The 23,850-nt window shown below is 38.4% G+C and overlaps 1 protein-coding gene across 1 annotated transcript in view; it reads right to left on the bottom strand.

Moving 5' to 3' along the window:
• LOC107289548 (partitioning defective 3 homolog B) overlaps positions 1-23,850 on the bottom strand; it is a 164,898-nt gene that overhangs the window by 132,908 nt on the left and 8,140 nt on the right. Inside the window, exon 3 of the mRNA XM_015818360.1 lies at positions 9,053-9,352. Within this exon, the coding sequence (XP_015673846.1) occupies positions 9,053-9,352 (300 nt within the window). The remainder of the gene's footprint in view (positions 1-9,052; positions 9,353-23,850) is intronic.

The following is a 23,850-nucleotide window of genomic DNA, read 5'->3' on the forward strand; positions in this document are numbered from 1 at the left end:
TATAGAAAATATAAAATTATTGAGGTATAGCGAGAACAGTATTTGGCTACAATGTAATCAATTGCCAAATAATATTAATTAAACCTTGTTGACAAGCCTTTAATATGATGATCATTCAAGTTTATGCTCCAACTGCCGATGCAGAAGAGGAGGAGGTTGATGAGTTTTATGATAAATTTTGATTTGAAATCAACAGGATAAGCAAGCAAGATGTGCTGTTTTACGGACAAGAATAAAGGTAAAAGATAAAGGAGTCTCTGCTAGTCATTGCCAACTATAGCGGGCGGTGCTCATCTCCGTTTCAAGGCCACTGAGCCAGCGCTGTCCAAAGACATTTCCATGTTCATGTGGACAGCATGACATTATGGAGCGCTATTCCCAACAAAGTGGTACCTATTTATGTGTAACTATTTGCATTTGCATGCTTTCGAACTGCTATGTTGACTGAAGCTGAGGCAAGGATGGGAACTCACCCCATTGCGTGGTGCTCAGGTCTCAAACCTGGGCTGCTGGTTTTCCAGCCAAGAAGTCCAGTGTCTTAACCGCTGAGCCACTGCAGGATTGCCAAAGTTGGGAACATTAAAGAGGAAAATGTAGCTAGACAGTATGGCTTAAACTGAAATGAAGCAGGAGATTGAATTATCAACTCCAGTCACTCCAATGATTTCTTCATAGCTAAATACTGTCTTCAAACAACCAAAATGATACTTTTGTACATGGATACCAGCAGATGAAGTATATAGAAATCAAATTGACTATATTATTGCTAAAAGAAAATAGAGGAGCTCAATTACAGGCATCAAAGATGTGACGAGGTACTGACAGATCACAAACTACTCATGTACAAGTTCCAAGTTCAGGTAAAGAAAAAGAAGAATGCAGTCAGTTTCCAATACATGATCTCAAACATATACCCACTATTTTCAATGAGAACATCAGGAATTTGTTTGAGGTACTGAATCTCATGTATGGAGAAGGAGAGGAATTATGCAGTGAACGTGCACAAAGTTGTTATGGATGAATGTGAAAAGAGACTGCCAAAAATAAAGAGAAGAAAGCAAACTGATATCAGAACAAACTGTGGAAATTGCCAAAAAGAAAAAAGATGTCAAAGCCAAGGAAGACAAAAATCTCAGAAAGAAAGTTAACAAAGATTTCAGAGAGCTATAAGAAATGATAAGGAGCAATATTACAACAATAATTGTAAAGACATTGAAGATGGAAACAGAAAACATGGAAAAAAATCAAGGAAAGTCTTTGAAAAGATCTCTGAACTCAAAAGGGGGTTGCCATCTTGAATTGGTGGCAAAGGACACCAATGTACACATAGCAACTGATTCAAAGGAGAACAAAGGAAGGTGTATGCTGAAATCCTGTAGAATAAAGATGTCAACATCCAAGATATCTTAGAAGATACTTCCTATTTACAAGAACCTCTAATTCTAGAAAATGAAGTGAAATCAGCATCATTACCCAACTGGAAAGCTACAAGAACTTATGGAACACTCATAGAAATAGGGCGAGTGACAGAAGAAAAATCAATAAGGATTTTGTGTGCCAGAAAATCTGGAGAATGACACAGTGGGCAACAGACTGGAAGAACCAATCTTCTTTCCAATATCAAAAAGGGAGTCTTAATAGAATGTACAAACTATTGTACAATATTCTTAATTGTATTAATTAGCATTAATATTCTTAATGCTAGCAAAGTAATTCTTATGATCATCCTAAGTAGATTAGAGCCCTACATGGAAAAAGAGATGCCAGATATTCAAACTGGCTTTAGAAAAAATCAGGGAACATGGGACATTATTGCTGATTCTTCTGGATAATCGAGAAAAACAAAGAGTACCAAAGAAATCAGTATGTGCTTTATAAAAAGGCCTTTGAATGTGTTGATCATATCAAGCTGTGGAATGTGCTTAGAAAAATGGAAATTCCAAAACATCTCATTGTTCCCATGAAAATCCTATATACATGTCATAGTACAGTATGGACAGAATAGGGCAAAACGGACTGGCTTCAGGTGAGCAAAGGAGCGTGATAACGCTGTAATACTTTCTCTTTATTTATTTAAACTATATATCAAATATATATAAAGGGAAGCTGGATTGGAAGAAGATGAGTGTGGTTTTAAAACTGGAAGAAAAAATGCCAATAACCTGTATTGTGCCATACACTATCCTAATAGCCGAAAATGCAAAGGATCTGCAAGCATTAGAAATAAATGTCAAGGAGCACAGTAAAAAAAGGATTAGAATTAAATACAAACATGACCAAATTAATGGCCAGAAGTGCAACAACCAGCCTTAAAACTAACAAAAAAGATACTGAAGTGGTGGAAGCTACACATTTCTAGGATCAACCATCAACAGTAAAAGAATGGTAGTCAAGATATACACCGTAGATGAGCATTTTGATGAATTCAGTTACATTGGAAAACCTGAAAAACCAAGTTAGGGCAGACTGTCATGAAGAAAATCTAGGTGGTCGCTAAGAGTCAAGTCATGATTTGATGGCACATAAAGTCAAATCAATCAAATCAGGTGACATGCTCCACCCCAAAAATGCCTCTCCCCATAATAAGCTATTTTAGTTACCTAGCAAATTGGTAATAAAAAAAATATATGCATAATTTGCCCTAGCAGGTAATTCTTTTTGCTGGAAAAAAAATGAGTACTGTAGCATAACCCAACTGTGCGAACTAAAGGTATGTAAACCAAAAGAGTTATTTTTTCTTCTTTCTAATAGCACTAGCAATAACTACAAAAAAGTGCAGCTTTTAATAGACAGATGAAGCTCCCATACTCACTGCTGCTGCAGATATTATATAGCAGCACATCCTCTCCTTTTCCACCTCTTTATAATCATTAGAAAATTCAGAGCAGCGGCTCCCAACCTTTTGGGCACCAGGGACCGGTTCTGGGTAGAGAGGGTTTTTTTTAGGACCGGAGGGTGCGTGGTTTCGCATGCTGCTTGCATCCCGCAGACGGGACTTTGTTTGTTTACACAGCCCTGTTTCTGGCATGCTGCGGACAGGTGCCGGTCCGTGGTCCGGGGGTTGGGGACCCCTGGTTCAGAGGACATTTTTTACATGAAGCACTTTTTAACCAATTCAATTACACTCAGCTTAACTGGGATATTTGCATCTAATGTCTTTCCTAATCAGATTCCATCAGCATTTTCAGTTTTCCATCTCTGACAGCAATAATAAATGCATAAAGTATTAACAATTATTATAGCTACACATAACATTTACTTTTTCTCTTTTAAAACTGAGGCATAGTGTACAGCGAAAATTGCCTTAATATTAGACAAAGAAGCCCATGAAAGTTTCCCTCACTTTAAAAATGTGGGATTCTGGAAACATATTGCACACATTTCCAACTCCGTGTCATCTTAGTCATCATTGTACGTGTCCTTCTCTTCTTCCACTTCATGCATTAAGATTTTCCATTACTGCCTTAACAAATCTTTCACAGAATGTAGCATGTAGTAAATGCCAGGGGACTCTTTTGGTTGATCCATGCTGACCTCATGTTTATGAGATCACCTGGTCAACTAAAGTATTTATTTGGATATAGATGGAAGAGCTAGGCCTGATATCTTTGTTTAATCATATTAATCACTCAAGTCTGAAAATTGCTTTATATTATGCTTCTCTGATAAATGGAAAAGAGAGTTGGTTTATAATTCACATCCACAAAGACTTTCCCTTTGGGGAATAGGAGTATCAGCGTTCATGGTTATCATTTATTTACCGCATCATAGAGTTACTCAAAGGCAATTTGAGCAAACCCATTGTTTGGCTGTGCTGTAGATAGGTATAGAATCAAAGAGAAAGAGAAAAATTACATTTGCAATGGCAAATTGTTCATTCATCCATCATATAACCAAGCCATGAAATTCTAATTGTTAATAATAAACATGACAGTACAGAGAAATGATGCTCCCTGGTTTGGTCTGGAAAAGCAGAGAGCCAAAATATGTACATAACAACTAAAATGTACACACTGTACAATGGAAAGAACTCTGCCACAAATATGCATTATTTCTTTTGGTGCTACAGTTACTCTTCCACAACTCAATATATTCACAACATCTGTGGCGAAGTGCATGTTTGAGTATAGTCTAGGAATGAACACTTCATTGTAATGGTTTTTCCAGGCAGCCATATTATTGCACAATAAATAAAATGACATAAAATATGCAGCTGCCTTGAAATCCAAATATTTTCCCCAAGCTAGCACTTTCATTCCAGGGATATTGCATTTTTGTAGCTCTCACAAATGGCAATGTTTTCATTCTTTGCACCATCCCCAGAACACTCATGATTAGGAAATGCAATACCGGTCAAAGAATAAATTCAAAGCCCTATAATTTGTTTTATGTCAGTTACTTATCTTAACATATTCTGCATTAAAGCTTTTCTGATCTTGCACATATTAATTAAGAAACCTATGCATTTTGGAAAGTTAATCAAAAGGTTCAAGGAATAAAACACTCTAAATTGTTTGTCTGCAAAATGGAAGTAGCATAGCTTTCCTGCACTTTCACTTTCTAAGTGACTGGCCTATAAACAAGATTGTAGCAGGTTCTCTTTGGTACAACTCCATTTAATTAATCTTCAAGCCATTAACCATTGATTTAAAATTCCACTTATAAAATCTTCATTTTGCACATTATCAGTTGTTTTGCAAATAGCTATCCATGAACAGAGGCATAATGATCTCCCTTTTCCCATTCTTGCAGCTTACTAACCTCATAGTCAATTTTGGCTTTTTAATTACTCACATTCATATTAGCATTTAAAATTAAATGGCAGATTAAAAAAAATAATGTGCACAGACATAAAAAGTTAAAATTCCTATTACAGAGCTGCCTGATGGAGGAAGTAAAATCTATTTTTGTTTAAAGGGCATGATGGAGTTTCGTCTAAAATTGAAATATAAACAGAGAAATGGAACATTTTTAAAATAAATATTACTGAATTGTTTTAAAACTATTTTTCACTAGGGGTGGGGAGGTCCTTGCCAGCAACGATTTTTCAAATTTTTCAGTGAACTTAGTTGGATCGGGTATCCTTTTGTGTGCATCACAATAATAGCTATTTTACTTCCAAATGAAGCTCTTAGACACCATGAGCGGTGTGGTGACCTAGTGGTGAAGACTCTCGCCTTCCACTTGGAAGGTTGAGAGTTCAATCCTAGGTAACAGCAGATGTTTCTTCCTAGGGCACAAAGAAAAAATATCTGCTGTGAACTCCACGTGGCTTTTTTAAGGGCATCCGGTCAGTAAATGCTCAGCTCAGTAAATGCTCAGCTCCATCCAGTTGCCCTGATTCTATTCCAAATTAAGGAATTACAGGGTGGTAAAAAAGGAGAGGGTCTTAAACAGAAAACAGAAGCAATAATTTGTAAACTGAAATTTGCATCTCAATTCTAGACTTAAACCATGAGTTGAGATCAGATTTCCTGTACACGTATCTAATTCCATTACATCTGAACCCAAGTCAGAGTTGAAGGGGCTTTCCCTACTTGCACCTGATCAGGTGTGACAGGAGCAGTTTCACTAGGAAAGGTAGTCCAAGGCAGCGTTTCTCAACCTCAGAGAGAGGTGTGGCTTTCAACTTCCAAAATTCTCCAACAAGCATAAAGTTGCTGAGTTTGAAACACGCCGGTTTAGGGTTCTATTGTCCTCTTTTGACTCTTTACTCTTTCTTTCTTGGTGCTTTCTTCATTTTTAAAGTAATTATTTGCTGAAGATTTTAGTTTGTGAAAAAAAAGGATATTTTTTTTAAGGATCAGAAGGTTACTTTTTCTTAGTTTTCTTAGATCAAGATTCTAACCTAGCAAACCATTGTGTATTTATATCTAGTTTTCCAAAATTGGGGCTATGGTAAAAAGTGATCTGAATCCACACAATAAAATATGCTAGAAAGACATTAGCTTATGATACTATAACCAGTCGTCCACATCCCAATGTTATGATAATAAAGACAGCACATTTATACTTGTATGTGTGAAACAAAATGATTCTGAAATAGATGGCCCTTACAGAAGATACATGAATAGAATAAGTGGATGCAATAGGGGGGTGTTGCACACACAGAGGATAGGGAACGAGAGAATGTTGTATTCAAATGTTTTGTGTTTTGAGCTGCTGCTCACATTCCATTTTTTTTCTTTTAGCTTGAGAAGCCTCACTTTCTATACAGATAGTTCTTATTTAATGACTGTTCATATTATGACTGTTCAAAGTTACGGCATTCACACAACTGCACTGTCAAGCAACTCCACCATCATAAATGGTTGTGCCAATCCTCCCTGGTCACATGATCACATGACAGGTGGGTTAGCTTTATGACTGGTCATGGCGTTCTGCGATCAAATGGCCACGATTCAAAATATTTTTGCTGGTTTTTGGCAAAAGACACCCATTCAAATTTGCTTTGCGATCACTGGGTTTATGATTATACAGGCCAGAAAATTACTTAGATCATGTGGGTGCCATGTCTTATGTCCGCAATGTCTTACAACCTTAATTCCAGGGTGCAATTACAGTCGTAATTCAAGGACTTCCTTTAAAAGAGGTGCTGTTTCACTTCTCCACACTTAATGTAGCAACTAGTTCATGAATGGGCAATCTTCCTCAACCAGTTATTTTACAAAAAAATTTTTTTTATCATGTGTGTAAAATGAACTTTATAACATTATTGAATTAAGCACCATGAAAGAACCTCAAGCCAAAGGATGTACCTACCTGGTTGTGCTTATTGTGAGGGCAAGTTTGTTTTTGTGTACACACACATACATATACAGACATATATATGCATACACAAGCATAGATGTAAATTAGAAAGCACATATTTGCTCATATTGTAACCACAACTCTGAGCAGTTCACAAAATAGAAAAACAGTTGGAACCCCCAAAACATTTGCACTTTAAACACTTGGAAAAACTTAATAAATAGTAATAAAACTTCAAATACCAACATTATAATAAAGGTAAGTCATGATTTAAAATACTTTATCAAAAGCATCATAGGATGAATATACTTTTATTATTATTATTATCCAGATTTCTCAGATGAGGGAGGACCATGAAGTTAAGCCACAATCAGTCATCTTTGTCAGCTTTTGTAATTAATTATATAAGTAATATAGTATATGGCTTAATTCTCTAAAGCTTATATCTATAATATGAGCAATATAGTTCATAATATTTATGAGAGAGCTAAAACATTTAAAATGTTACAATAATTGAAATAAAGTTGGCTATAAAGAAATGTCGAAGTTGCCTCTCTCAAAAAAAAAAATCTCAGTTCAATACAGTTTTTTTATTTCAAAAACTAAGATAAACAAGCATGCTTTTCTTTCCCCCCAAACAGTTCCACACATCTCAATAGTGACTTCTTCATCTTCGGTTGCCTCCAGCTATCTGTCTTGTTTGCACTTTTGGAGAGTTCCCTCAAAAGTGTCTTCTCTAAACATAGGAAGCCACATCAAAGACAGCTTTTGTAATCTCCAATGCCAGATTTCAGAATCTCATTGTTATGGTTCCATGACTGTGACTAGGGATGCATGTTTTCTTTCAGTCATATAATAATAATACTATCAATTCTAGAAATTTGACATTAAGGATTAAAAATGGCTCCTTTCTCCCTGCTTATTATTCAAAAGACCATGAAAAGTAATCTGTTTTATAAAGCTATGTTTTGCAATCTGCATAAATATGCCATCATTCTCAGATCTTCCTCTGGCTTAATTGAAAGCATATAATATCATAGAATATGGAAAATGCAAACTGTAAACTTACATAGTAAAAAGTGTATAAGCAACAAGGTTTTTTTCTAGCAATTGGGTATAAAATGATGTCATTCCCCTTCCCAAAAATCCTGAACATGAAAGTCTGTTAGGGTACAGGACTTCAGAGCATAGAAAGAAAACTGTTTAATTTGTACTGAAATGTAATTTGAGGCAGGTCAATTAAGTCTCTTTGTGAAAGAAGAGCCTTTTGATAATAATTTCAATTTCATAATGACTTTGAGTAATGAATCTACTAATGATGCAAATTTATTTTGTTTCCTTTTAAGCAAATATAAATTCTTGATCATTTAAGATCATTCAGCCCCTCTGAGTAAAATTATACATTGTAAACAAGGAGACCCCTCTTCATTAAAAAAAAATGAAGCAAATGACTTCAGAATGAGAGAATATGAATATGTTGACATGGAACTTCAATGGCTATACAGCCATAAGCCTCTACTGAAAAACTACAAATACTGTGATCATGGCAGCGTGGGGAGCAAATTTGCATCAGAAAGCCTTCTGAAGCACTTGGGGACATGGTACCATATTGCTAAAACTGCATTTGGACTGTCTCCTCTCTGTTGTAGTTATGCATGTGTTTGGGAGGTGGAGACCAAAGTGACATTGCCTATTAACAAATCATCACAAACAATAGGATATCAGAAGGGGAAAAGGGAAAAAAAGAAGATTGATTGTGAGTGCTGTACCTGGCTGAGGCAGTAATAAAATCCTGCAACTTTGCACAGGTAAAAGGGTAAGGTAAGAAATCCCTCTCACAGAAAATAGAGTGGACTGCAAAAGCTCAGCAGAAGCTCCCAACTTAATCAAAATGATGGTGAAAGGTATACATTTCAAGGGTAAAAACACCTTTCCTTCATTTGGGAGGATGCTGAAGGAGAGAAGGAGATACGGAAGACACATTCAAATGTGCGTGGAAAGCTTGCTATGTATATGAAGCATTCTGTTCATAAAAAAGATGTATAGAATGCTTCTTTGATTCTTCACAAACACATCCAGTGATTTATTTCCAAACTATTCCAAGGTCTTCATTGTGCTTACTGTACATAATATCACTTGCAGTTGTAAAACTGCAGGAGTACATCATTGAAAGCATTGCCAAAAATACTCAAATTAAATTCTTCACAATAGAATATAGCTACCATGTCAATTTCAATATAATATGGTTGCGTTTAAAAATATTCAAACATGCATTAATTTTTTCCCATGGCATGAGTGTTACCTCTCAACAGGAGCATGCTGGTGGGATGGCTTGTTTATCCTTGCATATAATCCTTCTAAGTGGTCCCTGTCCAGAGGTGCTGCAGGATTATTGCACCCACCATAAGCTTCAGAAACAGGTGGAGAAGAAAGCTGGTAGGAGTTGATAACTGGATATACTTCTCGGAAGTGATTCACTCGTGCGTAATTTGGGTCTGTCTCATCATCATCAAGATCAGGCGGGGCTCCCATAGGAACTGTGGAATACTCAGCAAGTCCCCTGATCTGCTTCTGACGTAGTTCCTGATGCTTTGCATCGATCCTGGGAGACACAACAACCCAATGTCAGTACGTACTGCTGACATAAAACAGGAATCCTACTCAACTGAAGTTTGATTACATCAATTTAACATGCAAGCTAAATGCCAGTGATAATAATCTGTCTTTTAAAATCATATTATCAGAAAATACATGTGTTCTTCAGTCAGTGATCACACAATTGGTACTGGCAACTTGGTTGTTTATTTATTTATTTATTTATTTAATTCAATTTATATGCCGCCCTTCTCCCAGCGGGACTCAGGGCGGCGCACAACATATTTAAAACAAAGGCATATATACAATCCCCCCCTGTAAAACCGAATTAAACCAAATTTTAAAGTTGTGTATTTCAAATTCCTTAAAATGAACCCAGTATAAAATCCTCCCTAGGCCAGGTCCGCTTGCTGAAAAAGCCATGTCTTGAGGGCGCGACGGAAGGTAAGGAGATCCNTCTGTGGGAGCGTACCGGTCTGTGGGAGGGAATCTGCGGCAGAAGGCGGTCTCGGAGGTAACCGGGTCCTATGCCATGAAGCGCTTTAAAGGTGGTAACTAACACCTTAAAGCGCACCCGGGAGGCCACTGGCAACCAGTGCAGCTCGCGCAGCAGCGGTGTCACATGGGAGCGACGAGTCCCTCCCAACACCGCCCGCACGGCCGCATTCTGGACCATTTGAAGCCTCCGGGTGCTCCTCAAAGGGAGCCCCATGTAGAGAGCGTTACAGTAGTCCAGGCGGGAGGTGACGAGAGCGTGAGTGACTGTGCGTAAGGCGTCCCGGTCCAGAAAAGGCCGCAACTGGTGAATCAGGTGAACCTGATAAAACGCCCCCCTGGTCACGGCCGACAGATGGTCATCCAAGGTCAGCCGTGAATCCAGGAGGACTCCCAAGTTGCGCGCCCTCTCTGAGGGGGCCAAGGTTTTGCCCCCTATAGTCAGCGATGGCGTCAGCTGACTATGCCGAGACGCCGGCAACCACAGCCACTCGGTCTTGGAAGGGTTGAGCCTGAGTCTGTTCCTCCCCATCCAGACCCGTACGGCCTCCAGGCAACGGGCCATCCAGACCCGTACGGCCTCCAGGCAACGGGCCATCACGTCAAGTTGATGAATCCTGAGGATCCAAGACTAAGTATCCGGGAGCTTTGACAGACACTTCCTGATAAGCATCCAACTTTTATGATTCTCCCTGTGTTCTGGCTGATAACAACCCTATCCCTGAGCAGATTGGCAAGCCGGTGTCACGAAAACCTCACCTTGGCAGAACAATATTTCCTCCGCTCCTGAGGAAATTTCTTCAGCTGACAGCCCATCATGGCTGAGCCTGCTTAAACTCACACAGCTGATTAACACCTACACTGTCACTCTTGTGTACCTGGGAGGGAAGCAACAGGCTTGTTCGACAGATGCAAGGTTAAAGTGAAGAGATGGCCCTGCAGGGATAGTTGCCATCTCCGGTTTTCTGCTGCCGAACCAGACCGAGAATTTAATANGTCAGCTGACTATGCCGAGACGCCGGCAACCACAGCCACTCGGTCTTGGAAGGGTTGAGCCTGAGTCTGTTCCTCCCCATCCAGACCCGTACGGCCTCCAGGCAACGGGCCATCACGTCAAGGGCATCGTTGGGGTGGCCTGGGGTGGAAATGTACAGCTGAGTGTCATCAGCGTACTGATGGAAATCCACCCCAAAGCAGTTGCCAAGTGAAACCACAACTGTGCTTACAATCATCTTTCCGCTTTCCTTTGCTTTACAGACCTGCAAGGCTCATAAATGTGAAGATTGGTCTCAAAGTTACATTTTTTTTTATCACTGTCATAATTGCAAATGTTTGCTAAACAGGGCGGTTGCTAAATAAGGGCTCTCTGTAGCAGCAGATGTTAAGCAGACAAAGTAAACACAAATTCACTATAATTATCAACAATAAACTTCTAGTCCCATTCCAGGTTTTTTCAGAGACAAGGCAAAATGCCTACAGTACATATATACATTCATCACTGCACAAACATAAATTACACTGAGACTTAAAGGTAAATCTAATGAACCCCCTTTTAAAATATGGATATCTTCTAAAATATATTTTTCTTGTTTGCCTCTGAACTAGCCAATATTATCATTGCCACTTTTATCATATTTTCCTCCCAATTTAATGAATCATCTATATTAAGTTCATTTGTGAGAAGTATAGTAATGTGACACACAAATGCAAATAGCAATTAGTGAAGTAAAAAGTCAAGGACCCAAAGCCATTTATTAGCATTTTCTACATTTTGTCCTAACACGTAACTTGGGGACATCATATCTTGTTACGTGGAGATCAGAGAGAGAATATACAGTGAAGAAATGAACAGAAGCCAGTAGAGATGAATTGTGTAGACATAAGTGAATTAAATACTATTACTGATAGTATTCCACTATGATAAATCTTTAAGAGGTATTACAAATGCTGCTACTAATCAGTGCTATTGTGTAATCTGTTGGGAATAGGAAATGTAAGAAGACACCCAGGTATAATTTCAAAGATAGTCAAATTCAGATGAATCATCATTTGCTTTATGATTGAAAACTTTAAACAAGGCACTGTTAATAATAAGATACTGAAATGTTCAGCTGCCTCACTATGTAATTAAAGCAGCAGAACAGATCAGAGTAGCAAGATGAGCCCGGTGTATAGAGAGCAAAGGATGAAAAGCAAAAGAAGGATTAAAGCACAGGAAAGCTGCCAATTAAAAAGTCAGGATTTATTCACCATTATTAAATTTGGCAGCTCATAAAATATTCCTGGAAACAAACACCTATAGAAGTTGTATAAAAATGGTAAAAGAATAAAAAATGTTAAACCATCTCTTTTGTAGCAGGAAAAAATTAAGAACCGTGCAGCAGGACATGAATGAAAAATAAGAACAAAAAGGGATTTAGCACAGGACATGGAAATACCTGGATCAGAAAAGATGCTCAAGCAATACGAGCTGCCACGAGGAGAAGTTAGTGTCAGATAATCAAGATTACAGAATGATTGCATACTGTATTTTATTAAAAGCAGACTGAAATCTTTGGACCTTGTAAGCTTTAGTGTATTTAAAAATGAAAGTGTACATATAAGTGAACACATATTTACAATTGCAACCTACGTATCATAGAATGGCACTCATAGTGTGTGTACAGGATGCCTTTACTGACTCCAGCACTCTATAGGGTAGTTGTTTGGATCATATGTCTGCATATGGATTATATATGAATTCTTAGGAGTGTACTTCTGAGTGGTTCTTTATTATTGTCCACCTATAGACAGAAATCTTCCCAGACTAAAGCAACTTTCTGTATACTATTAGATATTACTCTGTGAATTGCTGGGGGGGAGGAGCGATTTCCCACATTTGCTCTCTTTCTGCCTACCAAGGATTCCAAGTTTTGCTGTCTCTTTGCTCTCTGGGAATGAGCTCCTCCCTCCTGTGACTCTAGAACTACCTTCCACCACACACATATTGTAAACACTGATATGCTCTACACTGGCTCACATATAGTCTTCTCTGACCTATAGGTAAGTCTAGCTTTGTCAATCACAGGGATGGACAGGGCTTTCTCCCTACCCAAATGTTGGTATTCCATGTGTTAGAAGGCCACAGTAGCCCCTTTCTCTAGAAACTAAATGTAATAGGCTGTTAGAATAAGGGAGAAGAGTTGCAACCAGGAGAATGATCAAACAAGAGAAGTCTGAGTCCAAAGCAGGAAATGTAATTTGAGCATCTCAGATTTGACCGTCCCTAGTTTTCTTGAATGTAAAAGTAAGAGTGGAGAGGGCCATTCAGACTTGCAAGATTCTGCTACTTATAGTAAAAAATAGTATTAATATTCATAACTTTGACCTTCAGGCAAGATTCTGCAATACAAGTAACTAAGTGTGTGATTCTGTGCCACACCAAATTCCTGTCCAAACGCAGGACAAATTAGGAATAAGCTCCCCAAAATGGGCAAATCAGAAACTTGCCTGAACAAGGAGTCAACCAGAACCCAGCAGAAAGAACCAATCAGGAATCAACACTCAAAAAATGACCAATCTGAAGCTGGCATGAACAAAGGACCAATTATGATCAACCACGGTTCCTGGCAAAATATCAGAAAATCTGTTCCCTAAACCATGAAGCCCAATCCTGCCCACAAGATACCTGTGATGAAAGCTTATATCAGTTATAAAAGAGAAGAACACTCATGGATATATTCAATCTTTAACTATAAATAAGCAACATGTTTATTGTTATCATTCAGACATAAGAACAGATTCCAAGACAGAAAAGGATATATTCTTCAAATGGAAGGAATCCCTGGAAAGTAGCAGGAATTGAAAGCAAACAGCAATAGAATCAAGTATAGGGTTTGATGTTACAACAGTTAACTATAAAGAAGAAGCGTTTCCTTTTATTTCTATAATGCAACAATCTCAATTCATAATTAGGGAACTGTTGAGAAAAGGCTTAATTCTCTAAAGAACCCTTAAAGAAAGATGAAAGAAAGATCACACAGCAAAAAGAAAAGAGGAATTCCTGCTAGCTTGTTCAGTGTTCTGTTGGAACAAGCACATGGATAAATATGTGGAAAGTTAAAACCTAGAATTTGTCAGCAGCAATAACAAAATTCTTGTTGGAGCATTCTTGCACTATAACAACTGAAATGGACTTCCATGGACAAATCAATGTACCGATAAAAAAAGGGAGAGGAACAATTGAAAAGAGTGTTGAAAACTAACTGGACTGTTTACACTCTCATTTCTTCTCTCTCACCCACATGGTATATAGGTTAGAAAGATGAGTATCTTGTATATATTCCATGGGAGAGTTGCGTTTATAAAGATGAAAGCTCTTAATTTAGCTTTAAAAACTGCATTAGTCTGTTTATTGTTTCAGAATACTTCAATTTTTCTCACACTAGAGTTTTGAAAAGAAGTGGCTGTAAAGATATCTAGTTGCCCAAGGTGCAAGGAGAGCTGTTCGTTTGGTTTCTATAAACACTAGTATACCAGTGGTATTATTACATTTTAGCAAGTGGAAATTTCTCCATTAATTTTATGCTACTGTGAAAGAAATGAATAGGTAGAAATGAATACAAGAATCTGGATAGTAATACTGTCAGTGGCTAACACAGTTCTACAAGGAAAGCCTTGAGGAGGCTTCTTAATAACACTATGATTAGTTTCATTTTCTTCTAAAACTTCAGAAATACTTAAACCTGGAGCGAAGGAGAAGCCCATCAGCACAATGACATAATTCATCTCACTTATTATTTCCCTTCAAGTTTGATAGCCTTGGTGTCAGTTCTGGTACTTGGTATAGACTATAGAACAACAGTAAAAATTGGGACACCACAATTTTCTCTTATATTTAGAGTGGGGAAAATGTAAAGTTTTTAATTTTCCCCCCTCTTACATAAATGCAATCTACAATTGCTTCCTCGATACAATGGTATTTTGTACTTGGTTAGCTAGTACTAGGTTATGTGAATTTCTCCATGATTAACTCTTAAACAGGGCTATTATAATTACATTTGTTTTTCTTGTTTCTTACCTCTCCCTGGAAAAAAAATCTATACATTTTCATCTATGGTCTGTATTTTTAGTTCACACTTTCATTTGTAGTTAACAATATCTGAACTACCTTGTGCACATTTTGTCTATTTAACTGTATTATTGTTGTCATGTTTTCTTTGCTGGTTTAAGGATCACTTTCCTTGTTTTATTTTACAAAACATTTTTCATCTTTATCAGTATAGAAACTTGGTAGCCTTCAAAACAAGGTGGCTTAGGAGTCCAGGTTAATTTCTTTAAAATAATGACATTGTGGGTAATGTGGGCATTTATTTATTTACATATCTGCAGTATAGATCCTTTCTTGCGACTAAGAATATACCAAGAAGAAATGATAGGTAATCCTCATTTAACAAACACAACTGGGACTGGCAACTCTATTGTTAGCCATGCCAGATTTATGATGACACTTTTTCTGCAGTTATTAAATGAATATTCATTTCATAAATCACCCATGGTTATTAAGTGAGTTTTACTGTCGGATTCTCAATAGATTTTGCTCAATTGAACAAAATGGTATGCCGTGGCAATTGTAAGTGTGAGGACCGGTTGTAAAATTACTTTTTCAGTGCTCTCATAACTTTGAACAGTTGTTAAACAGGACAGTTGTTATCTGAGGACTTCCTGTATTTGAACTGGAGGTCAAAAGCAGCACGTAAATGCATCATAAAGGAAGGGAAAAGTCTGCTGCTTTCTAACACATGTTAGAGCTGTGAAATTCTTTTGAAATTGTTGTATCAAAATCCTTTCTCTTCAAATTATAAAAACTCTGGCAGATTTTTCCAAGCTGGCATTTATTTGTTTGTTTGTTTGTTAAAACAGAGCAAATTGCTTCATAAACTGCTCCTTGATGAAGGAACTGCATGGGGAATTAAAAGTGTCTGTTCATGTACATGCATGTGGAAACAGCTGGAAGCAACTGGGTGAATGTAGAAAAAGATATAGCTGCTTTAATAATTTGAAAGAAGCTGCTTTCTATGCTCGGTCACAGCAACTGGATGGGAATCGTTCATGCATTGTTTCCCCATTCAATGTATTTCCCAGCTATTTACCTCTTTTGATCCTCTTAGAGCACAATGAGCACAAAAACTTAGAACAGTGATTCTCAACCTTCCTAATGCTGCGACCCTTTAATACAGTTCCTCATGTTGTGGTGATCCCCAACCCTAAGGGCTCTCCAAGCACGCACCGACGCCGCCCACTCACCCGCCGCGCCTGGGGCTCAGCGCGCCTCGCCTGTCCTTGCCTCACTTCCAAAGGTCGCCGGCCTGCCCGGCTCCAGCTGGCCGGGCAGGGGGGGCAGGAAGGCCGTTCTGCCGGCTCCACCCAGCCTGGTTGGAGAAGCGCCCAGGCGGGGAGAGGGAGAGAGAGCGAGAGAGAGAGAGCCAAGAGGGCGCCAGCGCCAGCAGAGCTTAGTTCAGCCTCCCCTGCGGAAAGGGCCGCGAAGCAGCGCAGCCTCCCTTAGGAGATGAATCCGGCGCTGCAACGGCCCCCAGCTCGAAGCCGTGCAGAGACGGATAGAGGAGCGATGTCTCGGTTCCTAAGACCATCGGAAATATGTGTTTTCCGATGGTCTTAGGCGACCCCTGTGAAAGGGTCGTTCGACCCCCAAAGGGGTCGCGACCCACAGGTTGAGAACCGCTGGCTTAGAATAAGAGGTAAAATATTTCAGTCTGGCTACTGCATATAGCATTGGGATCTATTTCTCTAATTACAAATGCCTGCCATTTCGAGTATAACTAGTACGTTTTTGAACAGCAAAAGTAGTGATTAGATTTGTTGAGATTTGCCAAATGAAATGCATAGAGTTCTATCAATATATAACATGTCATTCATTGCCATCATTAAAGGGGGAAAAATAGAGAAAATGTAAGATATAGACGATAGCAGTCATTATTCAGTGCAACTATATGCAAGTGCCTGATTCCAAATCTTCTCCATAGTGGAAAAATTCTGAGATGTTAGACAGCTTTCAATTTTTCTGGTGTCTGGTGGCTCTTATCTAAGGGGGATACCGCTCCTTCCAGGTTAAGAATTCTGAATCTTGCCAAGATTCCAAAAGGTAACATTATGTAGCAACCTAAAGTTAGATCAGCATGCAACTAAAGAGTTGCATATATGAAGAAAGGAGAAGGAAAAATAGTTGATCTTTGAGGAAGCTGTCCAGTATGTTGTAGTAGTAGTAGTAGTAGTAGTAGTAGTAGTAGTAGTAGTAGTAATAATAATAATAATAATAATAATAATAATAATAATAATAATAATAATAATAATAATAATAATAAAAAGTTGGAAGGGACCTTGGAGGTCATCAAGTCCAACCCCCTGCTCAGGCAGGTAACCCTATACCAGGGGTAGGCAACCTTGGCTCTTTTATGACTCGTGGACTTCAACTCCCAGAATTCCTGAGCCAGCTTGGCTGGCTCAGGAATTCTGGGAGTTGAAGTCCACGAGTCATAAAAGAGCCAAGGTTGCCTACCCCTGCCCTATACCATTTTGGACAAATGGCTGTCCAGTTTCTTCTTAAAAACTTCCAGTGTTGGAGCATTCACCGCTTCTGGAGGCAGGTTGTTCCACTGGTTAATTGTTCTAACTGTCAGGAAGTTTCTCCTTAGTTCTAGGTTGCTTCTCTCTTTGGTTAGTTTCCATCTGTTGCTTCTTGTCCTACCTTCAGGTGCTTTGGAAAATAGCTTGACTCCCTTTTCTTTGTGGCAGCCCCTGAGATATTGGAACACTGCTATCATGTCCCCCCATGTCCTTCTCTTCATTAAACTAGACATACCCAATTCCAGCAACCGTTCCTTATATGTTTTAGTCCCCTAATCATCTTTGTTGCTCTTCTCTGTACTCTTTCTAGAGCCTCAACATCTTTTTTACATCGCGGTGACCAAAACTGGATGCAGTATTCCAAGTGTGGCCTTACCAAGGCATTGTAAAGTGGTATTAATACTTCACGTGATCTTGATTCTATCCCTCTGTTAATGCAGCCTAGCACTGTGTTGGCTTTTTTGGCAGTTGCAGCACACTGCTGGGTCATATTTAAATGATTGTCCACTAGGACTCCAAGATCCCTCTCACAGTTACTACTATTGAGCAAGGTACCCCCTATACTATACCTGTACATTTGGTTTTTCTTGCCTAAATGTAGAACTTTACTTTTTTCACCATTCAATTTCATTTTGTTAGATAGCGCCCAGTGTTCAAGTCTGTCCAGATCCTTCTGTAATATATTATGTGTAATATATTATGATTGCCTTAAAATACAATCAGCAAAGCAGGGGTGAGAGTTCTACTATTTGTATGTATTAAAGAGTCTGGGCTCATTTCCGGACCCTTTATAAATGGATGTTTAAAATATTGCTCATCTATTCCTTATATGTTTCTGTAAAAAATACCAATTGAATCAATTTTATCTATGCAGGTTGTCCTCAACTTATGAACATAACTGATTTATAAGTAGAATCATCACATGACCGAATTCAATTTTATGACCAATTTTACAGAAAAAGGCATAATGCATTCACAGGACTGCAATTGGTCATAAATGTTAGCCAGTTGTCAAATACCCGAAATATGTTCATGTGACTGCAGGGGTCGTGCAGCAGTCATAATTTTAAAGATGGGTCNAATAAAGTGTTATTTTGAGTAAATAATCATCATAGTCATTTATTAAACCTGTATGCTGTCTGATTTACAACACTCTGGGTGGCTCACAATAATTAAACAAAGAAATTACAATAAAATCAATGAAAGATAAAAGAAAGATAAAAGATGGCACGTGCAACAGACCAGACGGAATGAAGTGAAGAGTAACACTATCCCTTGCCAAAGTGAATATTCTTTTATTAAATGTTCATATGCCTAGGCTTGCCTGCAGAAGTGCATGAAAGTTTTGAAATATTTCAAATTAAAAAAAATTCTTGTTTTAAGCATGAAATAATTGTTTTACACTTGAAATAGGTTGTTCTGACCTACCAGAATTACCTTATCATTGTAGAAATATTCTGAACTGAAAATCACCCTATTTTGAGTTTGGAGCAAGCGTTTCATGCTTGGAACACTTCAAGCTTGGAAAAAGCACCCAATATATATTTTAAACAATAACCAAAATTAACGAGTAAGAGAAACTTTGTGTTTTGTTCTGAGAGGATTCTAATAAGTGTATTTTATCTTTGTTAGTACTTATCAACTAGGTACATCAGACAAAGAAAGATTTAAAAATACTTTATCATATTGGCTAGTAACTGAATCTTGCAAATCTCACTGTACTTTACTCCCTACTGTTCCTTCTTATATTCTTCTAGTAAGAATATGTAGAAGGAGGTGTCTATCTGAATTGTTTCCTCCTCCTCTCAGACTGTTTTGGGTTTGAGTCACACTTTTCTCCTTGTTGCTCTGGCAATCGATCTGGCTTATCTGTCTCAAGGCCATCTTCTTCATTCTCTACAGTAACTTTATCCTCTTGATAAGTTTATTATCGAAATACATGACATCTCATTATTATAGGCCTACATAAGTACAATGTGTGATTAGAAACTGGAAAAGTCAACAGATGGATAACTAAACTAACAAATCTAAACCAAAACCATAACTGAATCTTCTGCTTTAATGCAGATTTATAAGCAAGCCAACATACGGCTGGATGTTACCAACTTTTAATGTGTAATGTGGGTATCTGAATTACTACTGCAATAGAACAATAGTACTCAAAGATCAGTTATGGAGGGGAAGTGTAAAATAATGGCTGGACAGAAATATGGGACCAATCCCAAATATGGAACCAATCTCAGTATTTAGCTAGGAGTCTGTGTGTGTTTGTGTGTATTTATACTTTGTGCTGAAAATTGTGATTGGAGATATATGTATGTATGTACATATGTATGTTTGTGTGTGTTTATACTTTGTGCTGAAAATTGTGATTGGAGATGTATGTACGTACGTACGTACGTACGTACGTACGTACGTACGTACGTTATGTATATTCTGTAATTCAGAACAATATATTTTATCTCCAAGTCAGTCACAGATAGGGCTGTTAGGAAAGTGTTTAAGGAGTAACTGGAAGACAAATATATTGGGCCATTAGAAATAAACAGAGGGACTGGTTAAAGGAATGAGATAAAGAATTGAGAAGGAAACAGATAGGCTCACACGCAGACACCTAGCAAGAGACCTAAAAGATTTTGACATTGACTTGATAAACCCTGACAGGAAATGAAACTATGCTGGGACCTACAGGGTACCATGGTGCCCTGTTTCATAATCATAAGGATATTATAATCATAACAGAATTCCCCCCTTGTAATAACATGACTCCTAATTGTAAGCAATATTATCATATATTTCACATAAGTATATGTTCAGTATCAGTCCTCATCAGATGAACCCTCTCTGGTTTAAGTTTGAATTTGCCCTCTCCATATCATACACATAGTATCCTTACACATATCTGTCAGCCCTGATGCAAAAAAAAAAAAAAAAAGAGCTTTGTAGTTGGCATCCTTTTTTGGGGGACTCACCAAGCAATTCAGGACTAACTACCAACATCATTTAATATGTAACTGGCTATTTTCACAATGTCAAGGAAACAAAACATTTTTCACAATTTATGAAAGACATTTTAAAATTCTTTGGCAGATATTAATGGAAGCTTGGAGGAGGAAATATATACGGCATATGGCTGAGAAGTCAGATAGGGTAAGATAGAGCGAGGTTATGGTTCTTTCAGCAAATTGGTGGAATTATGCTCTTCCAAAAATAATCAGGACAGCAACATTTCTAAGCATTATCAAAGGAATGATGAGCAAGGTAAATTATCAAAAGCATTTTTCAATTTAAAAACTTGCAAGTTTTTATTTTATATTCTGCCCAATTCCTAAATAATTCTGGGTGCTTAGTAGTGAGATAGATAGTTAGATATACAACTAACTGGAACAGCAAAAAATACTAACACAAAGCAAAACAAAATGGGACTCACAATCACCCTGTTCCAAGGCCCCTGAAAACAACCAGGTCCTCAGCGATTTCCTGAATGATGTAAGGATGGGGAGACATTGAAATCTCTGAGAAGGGATAATTCCAGAGGACAGGAATTGCAAAAGAGTTGGTATTCTTTCTAAGTCCCGCAAACTGATGTCCATTATATTTTTATGGGATCTGCAGTACACCCACTCTGCTGGACCATACCCTGTTACTTGACCCCACCATCCCCTCCATTTGACTAGGAAAAAAATATTTTCATCCCCACCTAAAGTGTACAGTAAAGATGGTCTGTAGTGAAGTACAATTTAAAAGTACAATTGTCTTATATATAATAGTACAAAAGATTTATTATCAATTAATTTCACAGCATGGTTTCACTCCCTCTTTTCCAAAGCTTTTTTTCTTTTTCTGTTGGAAAAGGATGCCAACAAATTGAGTGATTTAGAGCTCTTGAATCTTACCGGATGCCCTATTATTTTCCAGTCTCTAATTATTATAAATCATCATTTACTTTGAAAAGATGTCCAGTGTGACAAGTAAGGGATGAAAAGTCAAACACCTACAATGAAACACATCAGCACAAAAGTGGTTTAAGTATAAGAAAAAATGTCTTCAATTTAAATATTTGACTAAGCAGTATTTGAAGTTTTGGTAGTTTTGCAAATGATGGAATGTATATATTTAGCTGGAATTAGGAACGTGGATAAGTGGAAGCATTTTGGCATGTATGGCCACAGAATTATAACAGAGTGAACGAGAATTATTGCAAATCAATTCTATGCATATAATCTATCCTTTTGGTAACAGTTTCTGCTTTCATTTTGGAAACCGGACACCTGACATGTTAAGTAGTCAGCATAAAATAAAACTACGACCTTGACTTGACAGCCCTGTCTAGCATCCCCCGCCCAAACTGCACATATCATAACTATCCTATGATCTAATAAGTATCTAAAAGTAATTAACTGGATTAAAAAATGCCAGTGCCTCAATCAAATATGTATTCTTATCAGAGTTCTGAGACAGGAGTAAATTGGGACATTTAAAAACCTGGGACCTCATCCAAGCTGTGATCTGATCAGGGTTCAATGGTTATAATAAATTGGAACTATTAAAACTGGGATCTCATCCAACACTTTATTTTGTCTAAACCACAGTACCGAGTGCTGCTAAGTCAGGAATATTCAGGAAACGGAAGGAATTAACTCTTACCAGATATGAAGCAAAATATGCAGGAGTGCAAGATAGAGAACATTATTCTGAAAGCAATATTATGAATTAAATAATGAAAATATTTCACTCTAATAATATTGTAGGATTATTTGTAGTGATTCAGCCATACGGTAGTTCTGACTTACCGTGCCCATAAATACATGCAACTTTCTTTTCTTTTTTTTTTAGGATTTTTATTTTGCCTTTATTACTATATAAGTAATTCAAGGCAGAGAACATACCTAATGCTCTTTCTTCCTTCTATTTTTGCCAAAACAACCCTGTATGAGTTGCGTTTGGCTGAAACAGTGTGACTGGCGTAAAATCACCCAGTGGCTTTCATGCCTAAGGCAGGACTAGAACTCACAATCTCCTGGTTTCTAATCTACCTTAACCACTAAAGCAAACTGGCTCTATGGATTATGGCCTTGATTGTCTCAATCTGGAGAATAAAGACACAGGTTTTCATGTTGCTTCTGTTTTTAAATGATGTAATATTCTTTGAAAATTAACCACATAAGAATTTGTTTTTGTTGTATCTTCCATGCATTTTTTTTTATTGTTAGTGTCCAGGGGATTCTGCTGATGATAAAAACGTGGCAACTCTGTTCGTAACATCAGGTTTAAACCAGCTCTCCCTCACTGAAAACCTGATCTGTACTAGGGGGTGGTATAGGCAAACCAGGGTCTAAGTTGTCATAAAAAGGATAGTAAAGAAATATCTGTACTAAGGTTTTGGGATTTAATCTGACTACAGGGGCAAGGAATCTCATTAAATGGGGTTTTATTAAACTTCTCATCCTGTACTGCCCAGGATAGAACATGGGGCTGAGCAAGCCAGATTGAACAGTCATTAGCCCCCGCGGAAAGGGCCCGCAACTTGGGCGTCCTCCTGGATACTCGGCTGTCTTTAGACGACCATATGACAGCCGTGGCCAAGGGGGCTTTTCATCAGGTTCGCCTGATACGCCAGTTGCGCCCCTTTCTGGATCGTGACGCTCTACGCACGGTCACTCAAGCCCTCATTTTTTCCCGCCTGGACTATTGCAACGCTCTCTACATGGGGCTCCCCTTGAGGTGCACCTGGAGGCTCCAGCTAGTTCAGAATGCGGCCGCGCGGGGGATCCTGGGGGCCTCTAGATACTCCCATGTAACACCTCTCCTGCACGAGCTGCACTGGCTGCCTGTGGCCTTCCGGGTGCGCTTCAAGGTGTTAGTAACAACCTTNCTTTAAAGCGCTCCATGGCAATGGACCTAGTTATTTGCAAGACCGCCTCCTACCAAACACCTCCCTTCGACCAGTCCGCTCCCACAGAGAGGGCCTCCTTAGGGTGCCGTCGGCCAGACAATGCCGGCTGGCGACCCCCAGGGGGAGAGCCTTCTCTGTGGCAGCTCCTGCCCTCTGGAATGACCTACCCCCCGACCTATGTACAGTTGCGGACCTGCGCCTTTTTCGCCGAGCCCTGAAGGACCATCTATTCCGTGCAGCCGGCCTGGCGTAGTTTGATTATGTTTTAGTGGGGTTTTTTGTATGGGTGTGTTTTTAGAACAGGCCCGTTATTTATCATGGTTTTTATTATCGCCTGTTCACCGCCCTGAGTCCCGTAAGGGAGATAGGGCGGTATATAAATTCAATAAATAAATAAACAAATAAATAAACAGATAGTTTGCAGATCTAAAAGGTTTTCAGAAAGGAACCCACCCTTGTAGAGTGTCTCATGCACTAATATTAATTTTCAT

This window comes from Protobothrops mucrosquamatus, unplaced genomic scaffold (assembly GCF_001527695.2).
Source record: "Protobothrops mucrosquamatus isolate PMUCROS unplaced genomic scaffold, P.Mucros_1.0 scaffold_9, whole genome shotgun sequence".
Taxonomy (NCBI): Eukaryota; Metazoa; Chordata; class Lepidosauria; order Squamata; family Viperidae; genus Protobothrops; species Protobothrops mucrosquamatus.